Source organism: Candoia aspera, chromosome 1 (assembly GCF_035149785.1).
Source record: "Candoia aspera isolate rCanAsp1 chromosome 1, rCanAsp1.hap2, whole genome shotgun sequence".
Classification (NCBI taxonomy): Eukaryota; Metazoa; Chordata; class Lepidosauria; order Squamata; family Boidae; genus Candoia; species Candoia aspera.
In genome coordinates, this window is record NC_086153.1 from 258,304,508 (window position 1) to 258,321,342 (window position 16,835).

Genomic DNA, 16,835 nt, shown 5'->3' on the forward strand with positions numbered 1-16,835 from the left:
CTTCCATTTTCCTCCTGTTAATTGGCTAGTTTATAAATTAAACAAATTTAACAAACATATTTAAATGCTCATATATCATTGACCCCTTTCATGGGCTCCTATTAGCTTGTAAGAGAAGTCAATGTTCATTCCTCTTTCTATTGTAGGGGTCAGCAATCTCTTAAGGCATGAGGCACCACCGTGAGATTTCAGGCAACATTGTGGGTGGAGTAAGCAAGAGAGATGAAAAAAATAAAATGTACAAAAGGTCATGCAAAGTCCTGTGAGAGGACAGAGCTAATGTACAAAATCTGGATCATTTTATTTATTTTTCTTGATTTATTTAAATTGGGGAGTAGTGGATTCCATTTTGTGATGTCATGGGTACCACAGTGCCAGCCCCTGTCCAATTGCAGAGACCTCTCTAGCACCAATAGGTAAGTGATGATGTGTTCACCCAAAGACCTGCTGCCAACACTTGCGTTGAGGGAACAGAAATTTGGAGGCCAATGCAGTAAACACAGTCCCTTTGTGGGGGGAGATGGGTGGCAGTATAAATTGGAGAAATAAATAAATAAAATGCACCTTCCTCTTTTTTCCCTGGTGTTTCAGTAATGCTATAGAACACAGGTCAAATTCCCAGTTGGTCAATCAGAAATTCTTGCTCTTGACAAGAATGACTTGGAGAGGCCGCATTTATATGAGCTTAATTTCAAAGACTTTTTTTCAGCACGAAGTATCATTAATGGAACATAAGAGGAAGCACCAAAAAAAGGGTTTCATAAATGTGTCCCTTCAAGTTTTTCTTTACTCCTGGGAATTGCCTGGACATGTCCATTCAGTTTTCTTGCCAACATTTTTCAAAACAGGCTAGCTATTGCCTTCTTCCCAGGGCTGAGAGAGATTGACTGGCTTTCTGTCTAAGGCAGGATTAGAACACAAGAGTCTTCTGCTTTCTGGCCTGAAGCCTTAAACCACTACACCAGGCAGATTCTACAGATATTTTCAGATTGCCTTTCCTTCAGAACTGACATTCTAGGGTTCAGTGGGTCTTTGCACCATAGCAAGCAAACTCTCATTATAGAAACCACATCTTGGCAGTACTACCAGGAAAATGCTACTTTTAGACTACTTCCTTATGTTAGAAAAAGATGAAGTATTGTTTTTAGGTTTTACTGATTGAATGGTTTGTATTGATAAAAATAATGTTATTAAGGTTTAATTAATGGTAAGATATTACATATGAGATTTATATATCTATCTGTATTGAAGATAGTCAGAAGCTACTTTCTGTTTCTGTTTTCTAATTATTTGCACTTTATAGTTTTTTTTGTTTTTTTCTTTAGTTCTGTATTCTAACTTTTCTATATTTTGTTTTGTATTTTATCTATACTTTGAAAATCAATAAAGCTTAAAAAAAGGGAAAATGCTATGCTTACTTAGCCACAGTGCAAAAATAACAGCTATCATATTATAAATTAATGTGAAAACTTTTAAAACTTACCCGTTTAAAAAATACTGGGGAGAAAGGGGATGAAAGAGTGGGAGGAGAGAGAATCTCCCTTTTAAACAGGAAAATGTAATGCAAAAATCCTCCCTACTTTAGAAAACATAATTTTTAAAGACTCTGAGAGAGAATGCAAAACATGTTCCAAGGAGTATTTTGAGTTATGATCAAGACTTTTTAAAAAATAAATCTGAAATTTTAATGTACATAATGGTAGGAACCGAAGGATATCTATGATATCATAGTTTTGTTTATCTTGAAAAGTAATACTCATGAAATAAAACGCTCTTTCACATTTCTTGTTAAATGTGTTATACTAGACCTTGATCCTGGTGGTTAGAATCAATTATTATCAGAAAAGAATTCATTTTACAAAATTAGTTTCCCTTGAAACCATAGTAGTTTTATAGGTAACATAAAACAAAGCATATAATACTAAAGAATATGGATTCTAGAATATTCCAAAGCGAGAAATGGTGCAATAGCCTTCCTGATAACCAGCATTTTTTGAAGCGATTCCTCATTTGGAAATGCAATCAGCCTGGAAATTGATCCCTGGAATCACTTTTAAATATCGTTTTATATTCTATGAGTAAAATAACTGACTCCATAACTTTCCCTGAAAAACACTGAAAGACATTCACTGTTGTACTTATTAAGCTTACTATTTTATACTTTTTGTGGTCATAAAGTGGAATCAGAGAATTAAAATTTACTGCTGTACTACCCCAATAGATGGTGTTAGCTGGATAAAAAAAAATAATAATGAGAAGAAGCCTTTAAAGATCCATTTCACTATCACTGGAAATGTTTTTGCTCCCTAAGATTTAATTAACTTTCCCTTTTTTCCTTTGTATATATTGTTACAGATCAGCTCCTATCAACCCTTTCAATATTTGAAGATGGCAATCAGACTGTATCTTCATCATTTTATTTATATGCTAAACATCATCCAACTCTGTCAGTCTTTTTTCATAAAACAGGGTCTCTAGGCCCTGGTGACCATATCCGTTGCTTCCCTTTGGACATTCTAATCTGCAGGGTCCAAAACTAATCACTGTATTTCAACTGAAGTTTGATCCAACCCTGAGGACCCAGTTTTAGCTGGATTCCTTAGCTATCTCTCTCTCTTTCTCTCTCTCTCTCTGAATACGTCCTGAGCATATCTACCAGGACATAAAGATACATGCAATGTACCCAATCACTGGAAAAACAGCAGCATAATACCAACTCCCCTTGAAATGATCCCCAAAGACTACATGTAATTCTGAGATGGCATGCCTTTAGAAGTACTTTACTTTCAGAGGATGGCCATGTAATTAGGCCCTTTCTCTTTTTGCTTCAATGGTCAAACATTTCTGCTACAGGTAATACTATAAATGAAGGATCCATTAAATCAATGCATTTTAAAAGAGCAGTTCCATTTCCTTTATGAATGCTCTACTGTTTACATTTTTCTGATACACACACATATGCTAAAATAGAAACCCTAATAAAGAAGCTAAATTTCTGTTGGCGTAGTGATGTGTTCATGTTTCAAGAATGTATTTTGCTTTTTTATCCATTACCTTTATCAGTGTGTAAACATGTTTGAAGAGCTCCTTTCAAGTCCAAACACAGAAACATTCACAATTCAAATTACATGGCTACTTGGATCTTCCAGAGGCATCTTTCAAAACCAAGGTCCTGTCCCCAGTGGCAAATCCAGGAGTACTATTTCTCCTCTGGTTTAAACTGCCTTAGTCTTCACAGGGCCTTTATTTTCATGGGAGAGCATAGAATAGGGAGACTCTATAGGGCCTTCTTAGAGAAACCAGCTTAACTAGAAATCCTTCAATCCTTTTGCTATGCATATATAAGGCCAAAGCAGCAGCAGCAGCAGCAGCAGCAGCCGCCACCATGAGAGAGCCTCTTTTAACACATTTTTGGGTGTTTCAGTCGTTACTCTTCATGGACCTCTTGCCCCATCCAGCCTCCCTTTGAATTTACTGAGGTTTATAGCCTCAGTTTAAATTAATTTCTGCAAAACTGTTTAACCTGTTCTAAACTAGTGGAGCAACTTAGCTTCAGCCACTTTCCATAAAATTATTCCTTAATTAATCTAGAGGCTCCAATTTTCTGCTAAATTTTCTAGAATAATTTTGCAGAAGAAATTTTCTGCATACTGTCTCAGACACTTTCCCCATCATTTGTGGGGAGGACACGTAACTACACACAAGACATCGCAGTCTGGATGATGGGGTTTGTACTCAAATTATCTGGAGGCACCAGCCTGGGAAGCCTATGCAACAGCTATTTGGATCTGCAGAGCCAATATTGATCTGTTTATAAGGCCAGAAGGCAGTTTCCAAATAATAAAGTTCACAATCTTATTGTTTAATCCTATTAATTTGAATTGTTTCATCTTTGTTTGATAAAATCTTAAAGTGAACAACAACAAAGGCAACAATTCACCCAATGGCTATCCAATTGAGCAAAAAGAGAAAATACTAGGTGAACTGATTTTACTATTTGTTCCAAAATATGCCTGTTTGTTTATTTATACAAAGAACTGTTTCACAGGAGCAAGCAAATGGTAGATCATAGTCCACTAGTAGATCACCAGTCAATTTTCAGTGGACAATGGCAGCTGATTATGGGATTTTAAACAAAGAATACCACATCTGAACTAGAAAAGCCAACTGGTCTTATGCAAGACTGCCTTTTGCTCAGAATAACTTGGCCAAGATTACTGTCTTCATTGTTAAGAGATTCTTAGAATGTCCTTTTGCTTTGTAAATTTAAAACACATTGTTGGCTGTGGAGCATTTAGTAAAGTAAATAGACTGATCAAGATTAAGTGTGTGTTGGGGGGAGGTTGATATCAAATTGGTTGATGTTGAATGAAATATTAAGAGGCTACAATGTATGTAATACCGTCCAGCCGATGAAATGAGACATGAAATATCATCTTTCTTTCCTGTGTATCATAGAATTTCACTGTTTTTCCTAATAGTCCATAACATGTGGTTTAGATAAGCATTCCTCTTGATTTATGGGGCAATGTACTGCCTTATCCAAATATGAATTACACACAGCTCTTTCATTTTGAGTTTGAGCTTTCTGAAGTTATAAAAGAATCCTGCTATAATTCTGGGTAGGATACAAAATTATATAGTTAAAAACATCCTAGGAATGCAAGTTTCTTTATCTTTACCTTTGATAAAAACATATCAAATTCCCCAAATGTCATCATATCTGGATGGAAAGCTTTAAAATTTTTAAAATTGAAATGTGGGAAAGAATAAAATTAATAGAAGTGTCCATCCAGGCAGAGGGTTTTGAATGCTTAGTTTGAGTTCTTAGCCTAAATTCCTATGTATTCAGCCATATATTGTTCAACTACATGATTATTTTTCCTATGCTGGGAAACAGCTGTTTACCAACTTGGATCAGGGCACATGAGTGAGAATTTTATTAACTTCATTTTCAGAAAGTACGTGATGCTTCAATTTTGTCTTAAATTTCAAAGATTATTCATTTACAACAGTATCATATATTTTTATATTTGCAGAACCTTCAAACTTAGCCACTCCTATTGCTAATTTTAATTTAGTTATCTTTACACTTTTCCTTCCCTCCTATAGCTTTTACTTTAATCCTAATTAAAGTACATAGGAGTTAATCTAATAATTAAAGTAAATGGAAATTAATCTAATAATTCATGGATTGTACAAACAACTTTTTTTTAATACTAAAGGTTGCATATGGGGTTGAAGATGCTTTAAATGATGTTCCATAGCAGAGGTTATATACAGTAGAAGAATATAATTATGTTTCTATCCACAAGAAATACATTTCCAATGTTTACGCCCATAGGATGTCCAGACATGGACATCTTTGCACAGGTTGCATCCTTATAAAAATCTGCTCCAAATCATATGGATAGTCTATGAACGGTTACTGATGAAGTTACAAATTCAATGCCAGAATTTATAAAAGGTAACATCAAGGTCATCCATTTTCAACCACTTTTAATAGGAGAATGGAATAAAGAAATTAAATGGATGAAGTTTGTTTGCATCTCTTCATTTACAGGAAGCCACACTATTTAATTCTGAGGTATCAGATTACTTTGAAAAAACCAAAAGCAGAACTCATAACACTGATGACAAATAAACAGACAACTCCCATATATTAAGCCTTATTATCTAGTTTCTGTATCACAGAGGTTAGTATGGCTACATAAAGAATTAAGAGAATTGTGCACCTTGAATGCAGATTTACATTGTCCCTTCTCAGTGGCAGAGAGCTCTCAATTTGCACCAACCAGAGCTTTGATCCTTCAGAATGCCAAACGTCCCTTCACCTGAATCATTATTAAGTTTATTAGAAGCTTAGCCTAGTTCTCATCTGCTAAGAGAAGCAAGTATAGCCTGTCGGAAGGATACTTTGGATACACAGAAACTGAAAAGTCTGCTGAACCTGAGAGAATCTCTATTTGAAGACAATGTAACCTCTTTGCAGACTTGCCCAGCAAATAACCTTTTCTAGTGATCATGATGGATATTGAGCTTAATGAATTATATGATGAATTCTCAGTCTAATGAAACACAGTCTATCTGGATGCACAGGTGCATGAAAAGGCAACAGCAGGCTAGATATGCTGTCAAAGCCCAGGAGAAGATCAACGTATAGCTGATGGATAAAAATACCAATAGTCAGAACATGATCAAGAATTGCCCAGGAACAGCTAGACCTCTCCCCAAATTGTCTTCTAAATTTGTAACAATTTCCTTAATAAGATTTATGAAAACTAGCTGGTCAGAATCCAACCCTTTTTGGTTATAAAATAGGAAACAAAGAGGATTTCTATACACAAGTGTGTGTGTACTTGTGTGTGCATGCATGCATACACACACGTTGTGTATGTGTGTAAAGCATGAAAGAATTCTCTACTTTATTTGTTGCTTTTTGCTTGCTCACTATTTTTTCTACACAGGGAAATCTTTTGGAATCAAGGATATAAAAAACAACTCTTAGTAGCTGCCTGACTACTAATTTAGATGACCTCTCTGCTTACATTAAACTTGTGTTAATCAGCAATGTGTACCTCTAATTAACTGTGCTGCAATTGAGAGATGTACTAAAGGGACAACTGATTCAACCTCTGATTCAAGAAACCTATGCAACTGTAATGTGTATTGTTGCCTTCTGAGGTGATTGTGCCCACCATGAACAAAGATCTTGAAAGGGAAGGAAATTCCTCTGTATTTTCCTTCACCCAAGAGTAAAGGTGTTAAGGACATATGGTGCAGGAATAAAGGTGCAGGAACTTTCTCCACTTACAGCAATTTTGCACAACGCTTTTCAAAAGGTTGTCAAGCTATCATAGAAAATGTGGTTATATCTCCATTGTCCAAGCAACCAAGGCATCCCTCCCTTGACAGTAATCTAACTATATACTACTGGTGCAGCACAGGAATGAATATACTATATGCATTCAGAGGCACATTCCATAGTAGTAGTTGCCTATCAACTTTTTATGGGGATATATGCTCTCATCCATAATTTATCTTAACCAATCAAGTTGAACTACTGACCATCAGAGCCACTTGGCACATGTCATCATATCCGTCTAGCCTAAGCAAGACACATATATTCTTTCTTCCCTTGGAATAAGGAAACAGAACTTTTTTTTTTATTTCAGTGATCTTATCACATTGACTGCACCATGCCATGATATGATCAGGAAAATTTCAGTGTCCTTTATTATCTGGGATCAAGCAGATAGGAAGCAGTGGCTATAAAATATACAAAATAGAAAACCAGTAAATAGCTTAAAAGAGAATGGCCATTTTCCCACCTCCCCATACTACCGCTCAGCAAAAGGCAGACAGATAGCAAAACAAATAAAGATCATAGAACTACTTCTAATTTCTCCTTTAAATTAAAAGTGATTTTCAGAATTGAAAATGGAGAGGTAGTCAGCCTTATTTGTGAACCAGTTAATCAGTTTCTGTGATCTATTTCTGGATAGTCATGCCACTAAGCAGGTATGACTATCCAGAAATAAGTACAGAATGGTATCTTTAAGAAGATTTCCTTCCACTTAAGGGCAGCAAAATAAAATATCGGGGAACTGTGAGCTACATTATACGTGTAGGTCTCAATTGTTAATATTTGTTTTATGTACAATATGCACATAAGCCTTCAAAACACAGAGAAGAAGGAGTAATGTTCTCCAAAATAGTTTTGCACAGTCCTAGCAGGGAGCCATCCTGTGGTAGTAACCTTCATGATAGCTACTTAGCTTTCTTCTGCAGCTTCCACTCAAAAATATCAAAATGTTCTCAATTAAGTTGCATTTCTGGACTAGTAAGATTGGAACTGAAAAGGGAAGTAGCAGCACAGTGTTTTAGTGACTGGTCTGTGATTTATAGCTGAACTGAAACTGAAACCAGGTGCCAGATGCACCTTTCCTGAAAGTGAAAGAACACTTTAAAAAATCCCATATTATAATGCCATATTATTATCATCCCTTTAGGGGTATAAATTTACATTTTCTATTATAAGAATATTATAATTTTATTCCAGTCTAAAACTACAGTCAGATGTTCATATCCATGTAGCAAAAGAGTCCATTCTGGTGGATCTCACCATTCCAATAGCCTGTTTTCACACTTAGAAAGCAGTTGCACTGTAACTTCAGAAAGCAGCATGACTATCTGCAGCGAAGAGTCAGCTTCCACCTGCAAATCCTTTCACATGATCTGGAACCTTGGACTACCAGGGTCCAAGTCATGTAGAAGTTTTTATATGTGCATGAAGATTCTTTCCTGTTACAGACTTCCATGCTGTACTTGTGGAGGCCCGCTCTTCAGAAACATGACCAACATGATTCACAGCAGAATGGGGACAGGATGCTCATTGTTTTTTCACATGTTGAGGTCTACTCATGAAGATATGGTCTGAACGGGACTATTGGAAAATAAATATCTGGATTTTTTCTACTTTCTTACCTGAAATGGAACCTGAGACTTTTTCCCTCCACAATATTTGCTCTGTGGCCAAGTTATGACCCCTTCCTAACCTCAGGACAGATCTCTTAGTAACGTAATGGCTATTATCATTATTATTATTATTCACCTTCATTGTTTCGATTTGTAATAAGTTGTTGCTGCTTTAATTTCTTCAGGATGTCCTTTGGTCTATTTTATAGCATTTTATTGTTTTGCTCTAAGTTGTTCTGAAGGCCATAATAAAACCCCAACATATCCATACAAATTGAAATCAAAGAGCATTTTACCATCTGAGCCTGGGATTTGCTAGAGTAGATGAATCACATTCCTTACAATGTTTATTAGCAAAACAATTCTGAAGCATGTTGGAACATAAAATCATTAATCCCTAGAAACACTACAAAATTATGAGACTGAAAAGTAATCTACTATTTTTCCTTTGGCTGTCAGACAGACAAGATACACAGCCATGCACATACTTAAACTATGTTCATACACACAGATAAATACACAAATATACAAGGGAAATGGAAATGCAATCAAAAGCCCTTTGAAGACAACTGAAGATGTTACTGCAAAAATTTGTCTTTTAAGAGTACTCAGCCATACCATCTAAAATACTTTGAAATGGGAGCCTAAATATATGTTTTTGCCTTTATTCATATTATTTTAATTAACCACCCTTTGCTTTATATTCTATATTTCCTTTATCATAGCTTCACTCTCTGCAATATTTAGATGATTTCTCAGATTTTGACCTATCTCTATCTTGCCATTGTAGGCTACATCCAAAAATTTAAAAATCTACCTCAGCTTGCTCCTTTCTTTTTAACCTCTCTATAATCTACTTCACATTATATACTCCTCCACTTAGTTAAGTTCCAAAATTTGCCCAAGAGGATCCTCTAGAACCATTTTTTTAAAGTGGGGGAGAGCACCAGTAAGACTGAAAATCTGTTGTTCTGGCAGATGCCACTCTGCCAACAAATCAACATGATAGATATAGCTCTTTGTAAAATAACAGAAAAACAATGTATTTTGATTACATTGCCCATTAAATCCCTTTCCAAATTATTTTGCAGCCTAGCTATTCATTCGTTTATTGGATTTCAATGCTGTGAATTGAATTAATCATAGGATTGTTAAATGAAGACTCGTTTGAAATATTAAACCACCAAAGAAATATCCTATTTCATTATTTCATTAGCTATTACCCTTTCCTTGCTAAAGTTTGCAGTGTGGGCTGGAACCTTGATAACCCATTTAATTTTATAGGTGGGGAAGTATTGGAACACAAGATGAGATTTATTTGCAACCATGTTTTGCACAAGGCATAGATATGAGTAGATGACATGTCATATATCAAAGGTTTAGTGTTTCATCTCAGTACTCATTTGTACTATCTTGTATAACATACTTTGGCTGCTTTGAAATGACATCTCAAGAAATGTACTCTTACGTGATTTGTACAAATAATATTGCCTGAAAATAATCTTCAGAGGTAGGATCACTACTTTCATACATAGCTGAAATGGGATGAGGGGAGTTGGATTAATAGACTGCATTCTCAGTGTTTTCAATAAGAAAATGCAATCCTGAAACATTTTCAGGAATAATAAAGAATATAATTCTTTTGAGTGTTGTTACTGTTCTTTCTTTTAAACAATGACTAACCACTATTAGCTCTTCCATATTTGGACTGACAGGAATTGGAATGTCTAAAGCAGGAGAACTGCTTTTCAGCAAGTTAAACACATCTGCTGTTTCTTTTTAATACCCCCACACACCTGTGCACACACACATACACTATGTATACAACCCACCACAAACTTCACTATGGGATTAGCATCTCTCCAGCACTACTTCTATCCAAGGAGAGTACTATGGACAGCTGTTTCAATTTTTCCTCAACAAACGCTTGAGAGGTTGAAGTCTCAAATTTTAAAGTAGTAAATGAGAAGTTTAAAAACAACAACAACAACAACAACAGGAAGGATAATTTGTGGAGGGGGCTGCATGTTCCATTCTGCGCTTGAGGCTACAATGCTATGCACAGGCATCGAAGGAAACCACACTGCACTCAGTGGGTCTTGATTCCATGCAGAAGATTGGGTTGGACAGTTATAACACATATTTGCCCTGTTAAAAATAATCAATATATACATTTGAACAAAAAAACACCATGGATTGAGGAGACTAGAAAGAATTGTGTTGCCTTTCATCTCAAAAAGTGCTGATGATTCCCACCATCATTATCCATGAATAACTCAATAGTGTTTTCAACAGGAAAAAACACTGTTTTGCATTTTCCATCAGGTAAAAAATGGGAGATACTCATGACTCTATCACAGTAGGAAGCAGCACCTGACCAACTTTGTCAAAAGCTAAGCAAGATTAATACTTGTTAATACTTAGAAGAGTACCAGGGCTGTAATTCACCTTTACTTTTGCCCCCAAGTATAGTAGGTTCTAAAAATGGATATCTTGCAACAATGGATTAATAATGAATGGGTGGATAAGTAAAAGAAATTCTCCCTTGAATTGAGTTCAATGCTTGGCAATTTCATGTTGTTTCCTTGTCAACAATACAGAAACAGTTTGCCATTGGCTGATGCTGGGATTTTTTGACGAGAAAACTATTTTCTAAAAGTAAACATGCCTAGAAGTGTGCAGATCTTGATAATCACAGCAATCACACTGAGAATATAATCTGAACAAAAGACTTATTTCAGTCTGTTTTTTAGGTGAATAGTACAGGTGGTAGGCTTGCCCTGAAGGTCCCCCAAATTCATCATCACATATGCCTTTTCAAACAAAACAAGAACAGTAGCAGTACCACGACCTGATTGAGGAGTGGGGGGAGGGATGAAAAGTATGAGGAGAGAGAAAGTGAGTAAAGAGGATGGAGAAAACAAATCCTAGTGGGTCAAGTATTCAGGAGAGTGAGTGAGCCCTCTCAGAGGGCATCCTGCTCATGACCCCGTCACCCTTGACAGAGCACCAGCACATGAATGTACAGCTCTTTTATCTGCTCCTGCAGCTCTTTACAATAACCTACATCACAAAACATTTCTTTCATGATCATTTCTCTGATTCATTTGCTTACTTACCAGATTTCACTCCACAAAAGGAATAGTTTTTTTTTCTTACCCTGATGAAAAGGATCTTCTCTCCAACTCTGTACCTTCCCTGTGAAAGGCGCTCCACACAAAATTTACTAGGGCATTTACAAGGAGGGTCTTCAGAAATATGCTTGACCTTGAAAAAAAAAAGTTATAATGTCAATGTGTTTACTGCATTATTGGTCCATTATCTCAGCATATATCCAGTCTCCTCTGTCAGAGATAGGCTATTTTCCAGACTTTTCTGAAATGTGATCCTTCTGAATTTATATTCTTCACATACCTACACTTCCCAACACAGAACCTGCAATAGATGTACCCACTGAATGACAGGACTTCTTCTTTGGATACAGATACTTAATACACCATTACTCTGCATTGCTCCTATTACGAGGACAGTTAAGAATGAAGTCAGGACGTCTTATCTATTTTCTATAATTTTAGTCAGATGTATTCCTCCCTCCAGTGACCTTCTGAAAAGAAAAGCTAAGAGGGCTATCAAATGGGAAGTGAATTAGAACTGTCTACTCCTCCATCCCCTAATTTGATCACATCATCTCCTCTTACTTTTGCAATATAATTTTCGTCTAGAATCAGAGGCATGGTGGCCCTCAAAAATGAGGAATATAAACTTGTTTCATCATTGAAGATTTCTCAAACCCTGAACTTTAACTAGCCTAACTTTGTTGCTACTAATCCATGAAAAATGACTTACATCTCTGTCTCCCACTCCAAAAAGGGATGTGCCATTATATTCTGCATTACTAATATTTATAATAAATGGTATCCATAAGGTCTTGCCATCTGTTCAGGAAGGTGGGATTTAGAAGTAAAGCTTTATTATGGAAAACATGCAATTAAGTAATATTAATTCAAATTTTTCCAGTGGAAGGCATTCTCTAGAGGTTGACTAAGTATTGCCTCTGGAATTATTTCAAAGTGTGCTAAACCACCCCAGCTACATGGAGGGAAAGATATTCTTGCTCATTATATTGAGCAAGTCCTAAACTTCTATCCAAGGGTTCTGCTCTGTAGACGGCTCTGGTTTTATGTGTTTGGTTTAAATTGTTAAAACTGAGTTGTCACTATTACAATTTCAAAATATGACATGTTTAGCCTCAAGGGTTGGGGTATACCTATGTACACATGGGAAACATGCATGTGTACAGTGGTAACTTTACAGAGAGAGAGAGACACATACACAGGTATATATTTATGCGTAATTCAACCCCCTCCTGACCATTGTGTGTTTTCACTCTCGGTTGATCAACTGGCTAGCAGACACCAGGCTGGTGGGTCTTCTGCCATTAATATCAGAAAGAAATCATTAATCTATTCCCTGTTTCTTTTGTGACAGATGTTGATCTTCTGGTGATGGGAAGCATTGCAAGATCTTTTAGAGTGCCTTTACATCTGAGATCTGCATGTGGCTCCAAGTACAGAATTTGCCCAACTTTGCTATATATGCATCAAAATCACATCAGGCATCTATGGGAATTAGGGCTGTACATGGATGTGGTAATGTTACAGTTTTAAAGTGATATAACTCAATTTTGATATTTAAATACAGCATGAGGACAAGTTTTTGACATGCCTAATTTTGTATTTAAGTATCAAATCATGAAGCATTGATGCTGAATTTTCTTGGGCATAATCCCAAAATTGCTAATTCTGATTCACAAACTAAGTATCTATAAAATTGTGGTTAGAATGAAAACTGCCAATGGCAGCCTCCCATACTGTTTAAGTTATTTTGTGTTGTGTATTCTTTCTGTTGATGATGTCCTTTTGACCCACCCATATAATTGCATTCAATTTACAGTAAGTTGGGGACTACCATTTTAAAAACCACCACTATGTGAAACACTATTGAGCTGTGCTAATATTTAGCGTAACTAGAATTTGCCAGTGAACTGAAAGTACAGAAACTTTACTGCCAATGAAGAGTTCTAGTTGACTGAATTCTGATCTGACGTTCAAGTGCTACTGCTGACAAGCACATGGATGTAGTAACTTCTACATAATGCAGTGTTCCTTGATGAAAGTTGACCTAACGTGTTCATGTCAAATAAAGCAATGAAGAAGCATTTCCTAAAGATTTCACCTACTTCAGCTTAATACTCTAGAGACCTCTGTAAATCTAGTTCATAACCCAAGAATGTGTAAAGGAAGATTGAGAACAAGATAAATATGTTGCTAGAAAACCTATTAAAGATTTTTAATGCATTTTTTAAATATATTTTTCAGATAACAAGAATAAGAACAACCTTACTAGAGGTGAGCTAAGCCAGTGGTCTGTTCCCAATTGTGGCCAGTCAATCAACCATATAAGCAGGACACCAAGGCAAATGTTCTATCGCATATTGTATTAGTACTATTTTAAAAAGCCAGAAAATGTGCCTAGTATAAACAATGGCATCACTTTAACTAAACTTGGCCTAAATTTAACTGACGTGGGTCTTGCTGCTATCAAAGGGAGGGAGTTTATCATCTTGGATTCTTCGTAATTGCCTGAATCTGGGCGGCTTGTACATTTCAGCAGGTTTCTTAATTTTCTTTTAGCCAAGCAAGGAAAAGTTATCAAATCTTATAACCTGATGAACACATCTATCGTATGTGTATGTGTATGTGTATATATTTATCCATATAGGGAGCTCCAAAATGTGAGTGTGTACTGTAGCAAAGGTTCCATTTTGCAGTATAAACTGAGGATTTTCTGGAAGCTACTAAACCATTAGGCATATAAAACTGATGCCCGTTCATGACATCAATGCTTATCTAGTTTCAGGTTATTTACAAAATCTCATCTCTGTCTACAGGAAAAAAAAAATCATCTGATATGAACTCCACATACATTTTAAAGCAAGTTCATCTGCAGAAGAAAACTGTTGACATTAGGAATCATTTTCTAGGTGTATTTGCTTGGAGAATGGAGAAAAATGGACATTTTTTTTTCTTTAAATGGCCCTCTCTCCATGATCCAATGCCTGACAGACACTGTAATGTTTTCCCTTTGTACTGTCTCTCTTTTACATTAACAACAGATAGGTAAGATTTATTCTTTATGTAAATTTTATCAAAATATATATTCATATTTTAAGACTACACTGTACAGAAGCAGGACGTTCTCAAGAAGCTTATAGTGCCAGTCTCCAGAAAATAGTTATGTTCTCTTACTGCTGTTAGAAGAAACCATCTACTGAAGAGAGGAAAAGATCAGATGGGAATACTTTCTGAAGAGGTACTTAGGGGTGATAAAGATGGGCAATAGCTATAGTAGCTCAATGTTTTGGCCCAGATTAAGAGATATATTTGGGACAGATGTGCAAGAATGTCCTGAGAAACAACATGAACTTCAACCTATTCAGACAGACCTAAGGGCTATGTAAATAGGTAATCATACTGTACTTAACTTCATGCTCCAAAACTGAAAATCTACATAAGCAGCAATTCTGCATAAGCAATCATCCTCTTTGAGGATAAAGAGTTCACTGGATTCTCCCCACAAGTTCTCTTTCTTCTGTCTGGCATAATATCATTTTGTGTTTTGATGCTGTTGGATGGACAGGGACATACTGTACCCTTTCCGCCCCCTGGGCTGAATTTATGAATTAGGGTTAAGGCCTGCCCAAATCATGCTGAGGCATTTTTTCCAGCATGTATATGGCTCTTTATTCTTCCCGCAGCAGTAAGAGAATATAAAACAAGCAAGTTTTAGTTCTTTTCACTCTGACTTTTTTTCAGTGCTGTTTCCCTAAAACAACAACAATGGTGAAAGCAGCTAGGTCTGGGTAGCACATTCAAAGTCAGGGTTCAGCTCTGTTAAAATTATACATATACACTTAGGTGGAATAGGGAGGCGTACACACCAGAGACATGTCTAAGTGACTTTATTCTTCTTGTTTTCTTCAGCTGCTGTTCTGTGAATTATGGAGATCATGTGAATCCTTTCCTATATTAACACTACCTTCCTATCTGGTACCCTCCAGATATGACGTGTTTCCATTTCTGTCTCCTCGACTCAGCATGACCATCCTAGCAGGAGTGATGGGACTTACAAGGCAAATTCTTAGCAAGCAGCATGTTGGGGAAGGCTACCTTACATTCTGTTTTGCTTCCCCTTTTTTCCTCTCCTGCAAGAATAATGGCTTTGCATTGCTATGCACAACCTTTAGCTCTGTTCTTCTCTGACAGCCGTAGGGAGAGAGTTTGAAAAGTTAAAGATACAGGAAGGGGAAAAATGCTGACCCTAACAAAGTTTGCATTTCAACAAATTATACACAAAATTCCATCTGTTCATTATAGCTCTTAAGTGGCACAGGGGCTTTCAAGGAGTGCTTTGTAACTCCCAGGTGGGTAGATGCACATCTACCATGTGATATAGGAGTTGCCATAGTAACAGATTCTTTTAAAAATGACATTCTTCCTTTCCCATTTAACCCTTAGTTCTCCACAACATAGCTTATTGTGTTCTGTTTGCATAAGAGCAGATTGACCTGTGAACTGAAAAGTGAGTATTATTCTATAAATAAATAAATAAATAAATATATCCAAATCAGTTCTATGAAGGAAGTCCTAGGTTTCATCTCTAATTTAGAGATCTGAGAAGGAAAAGTGGAAACCTTAACACCCTGAAACCGCTAGGCAGATTCACAGTACGGATCTATCGTAAGCTCTTAGTTCTTCCCTTCAAAACTCTGCATGGAAACTTTCATGATTTCCAGCCAATATAAGCACTGAAGTCCATCACATCTGAATAGTGCTAGCTTGGGAAACTGCTTTTGTTTTTGTAACAAAGTCACTTCATTTCCTTTTTTCTGCTGCCTCTCTCTTTTAAGCCCCCCACAGAACTGTCTGCTTCATACCCTGTAAAGTGCCATGCAGACTGACATAAACAGCAATAGAACAATATTGGGCTAAATGGCCCAGTGGTATAGAGGCCTGACTCAATATCAATCAGTTCATAAGATTAAATAATCAAGTCTTGGGAAGCTGATAGAACTGAAACAGAATATACATGACTAGAAAGTGATACCCCAGATACCCTGCTCTCTTTTTGGGTTTTAAAACACATGCAGAGGATCTGGGATGAATATAGTAGCTAGAATCCTATTATTTTGTCAGTCATCTCCAATATCCATATTTCAGCATAACTGAAAAGGGAATCTGTATTCCTTCTTTGAATGACTGAGTCCCTGAATCTCACTGCTATGGTTAAGGGTAGAA

At 36.3% G+C, this 16,835-nt stretch overlaps 1 protein-coding gene across 1 annotated transcript in view; it reads right to left on the bottom strand.

The window, feature by feature from the left end:
- Nucleotides 1–16,835, bottom strand: part of GAS2 (growth arrest specific 2) — a 124,091-nt gene that overhangs the window by 21,011 nt on the left and 86,245 nt on the right. The window contains exon 7 of the mRNA XM_063289561.1: nucleotides 11,638–11,745. Within this exon, the coding sequence (XP_063145631.1) occupies nucleotides 11,638–11,745 (108 nt within the window). The remainder of the gene's footprint in view (nucleotides 1–11,637; nucleotides 11,746–16,835) is intronic.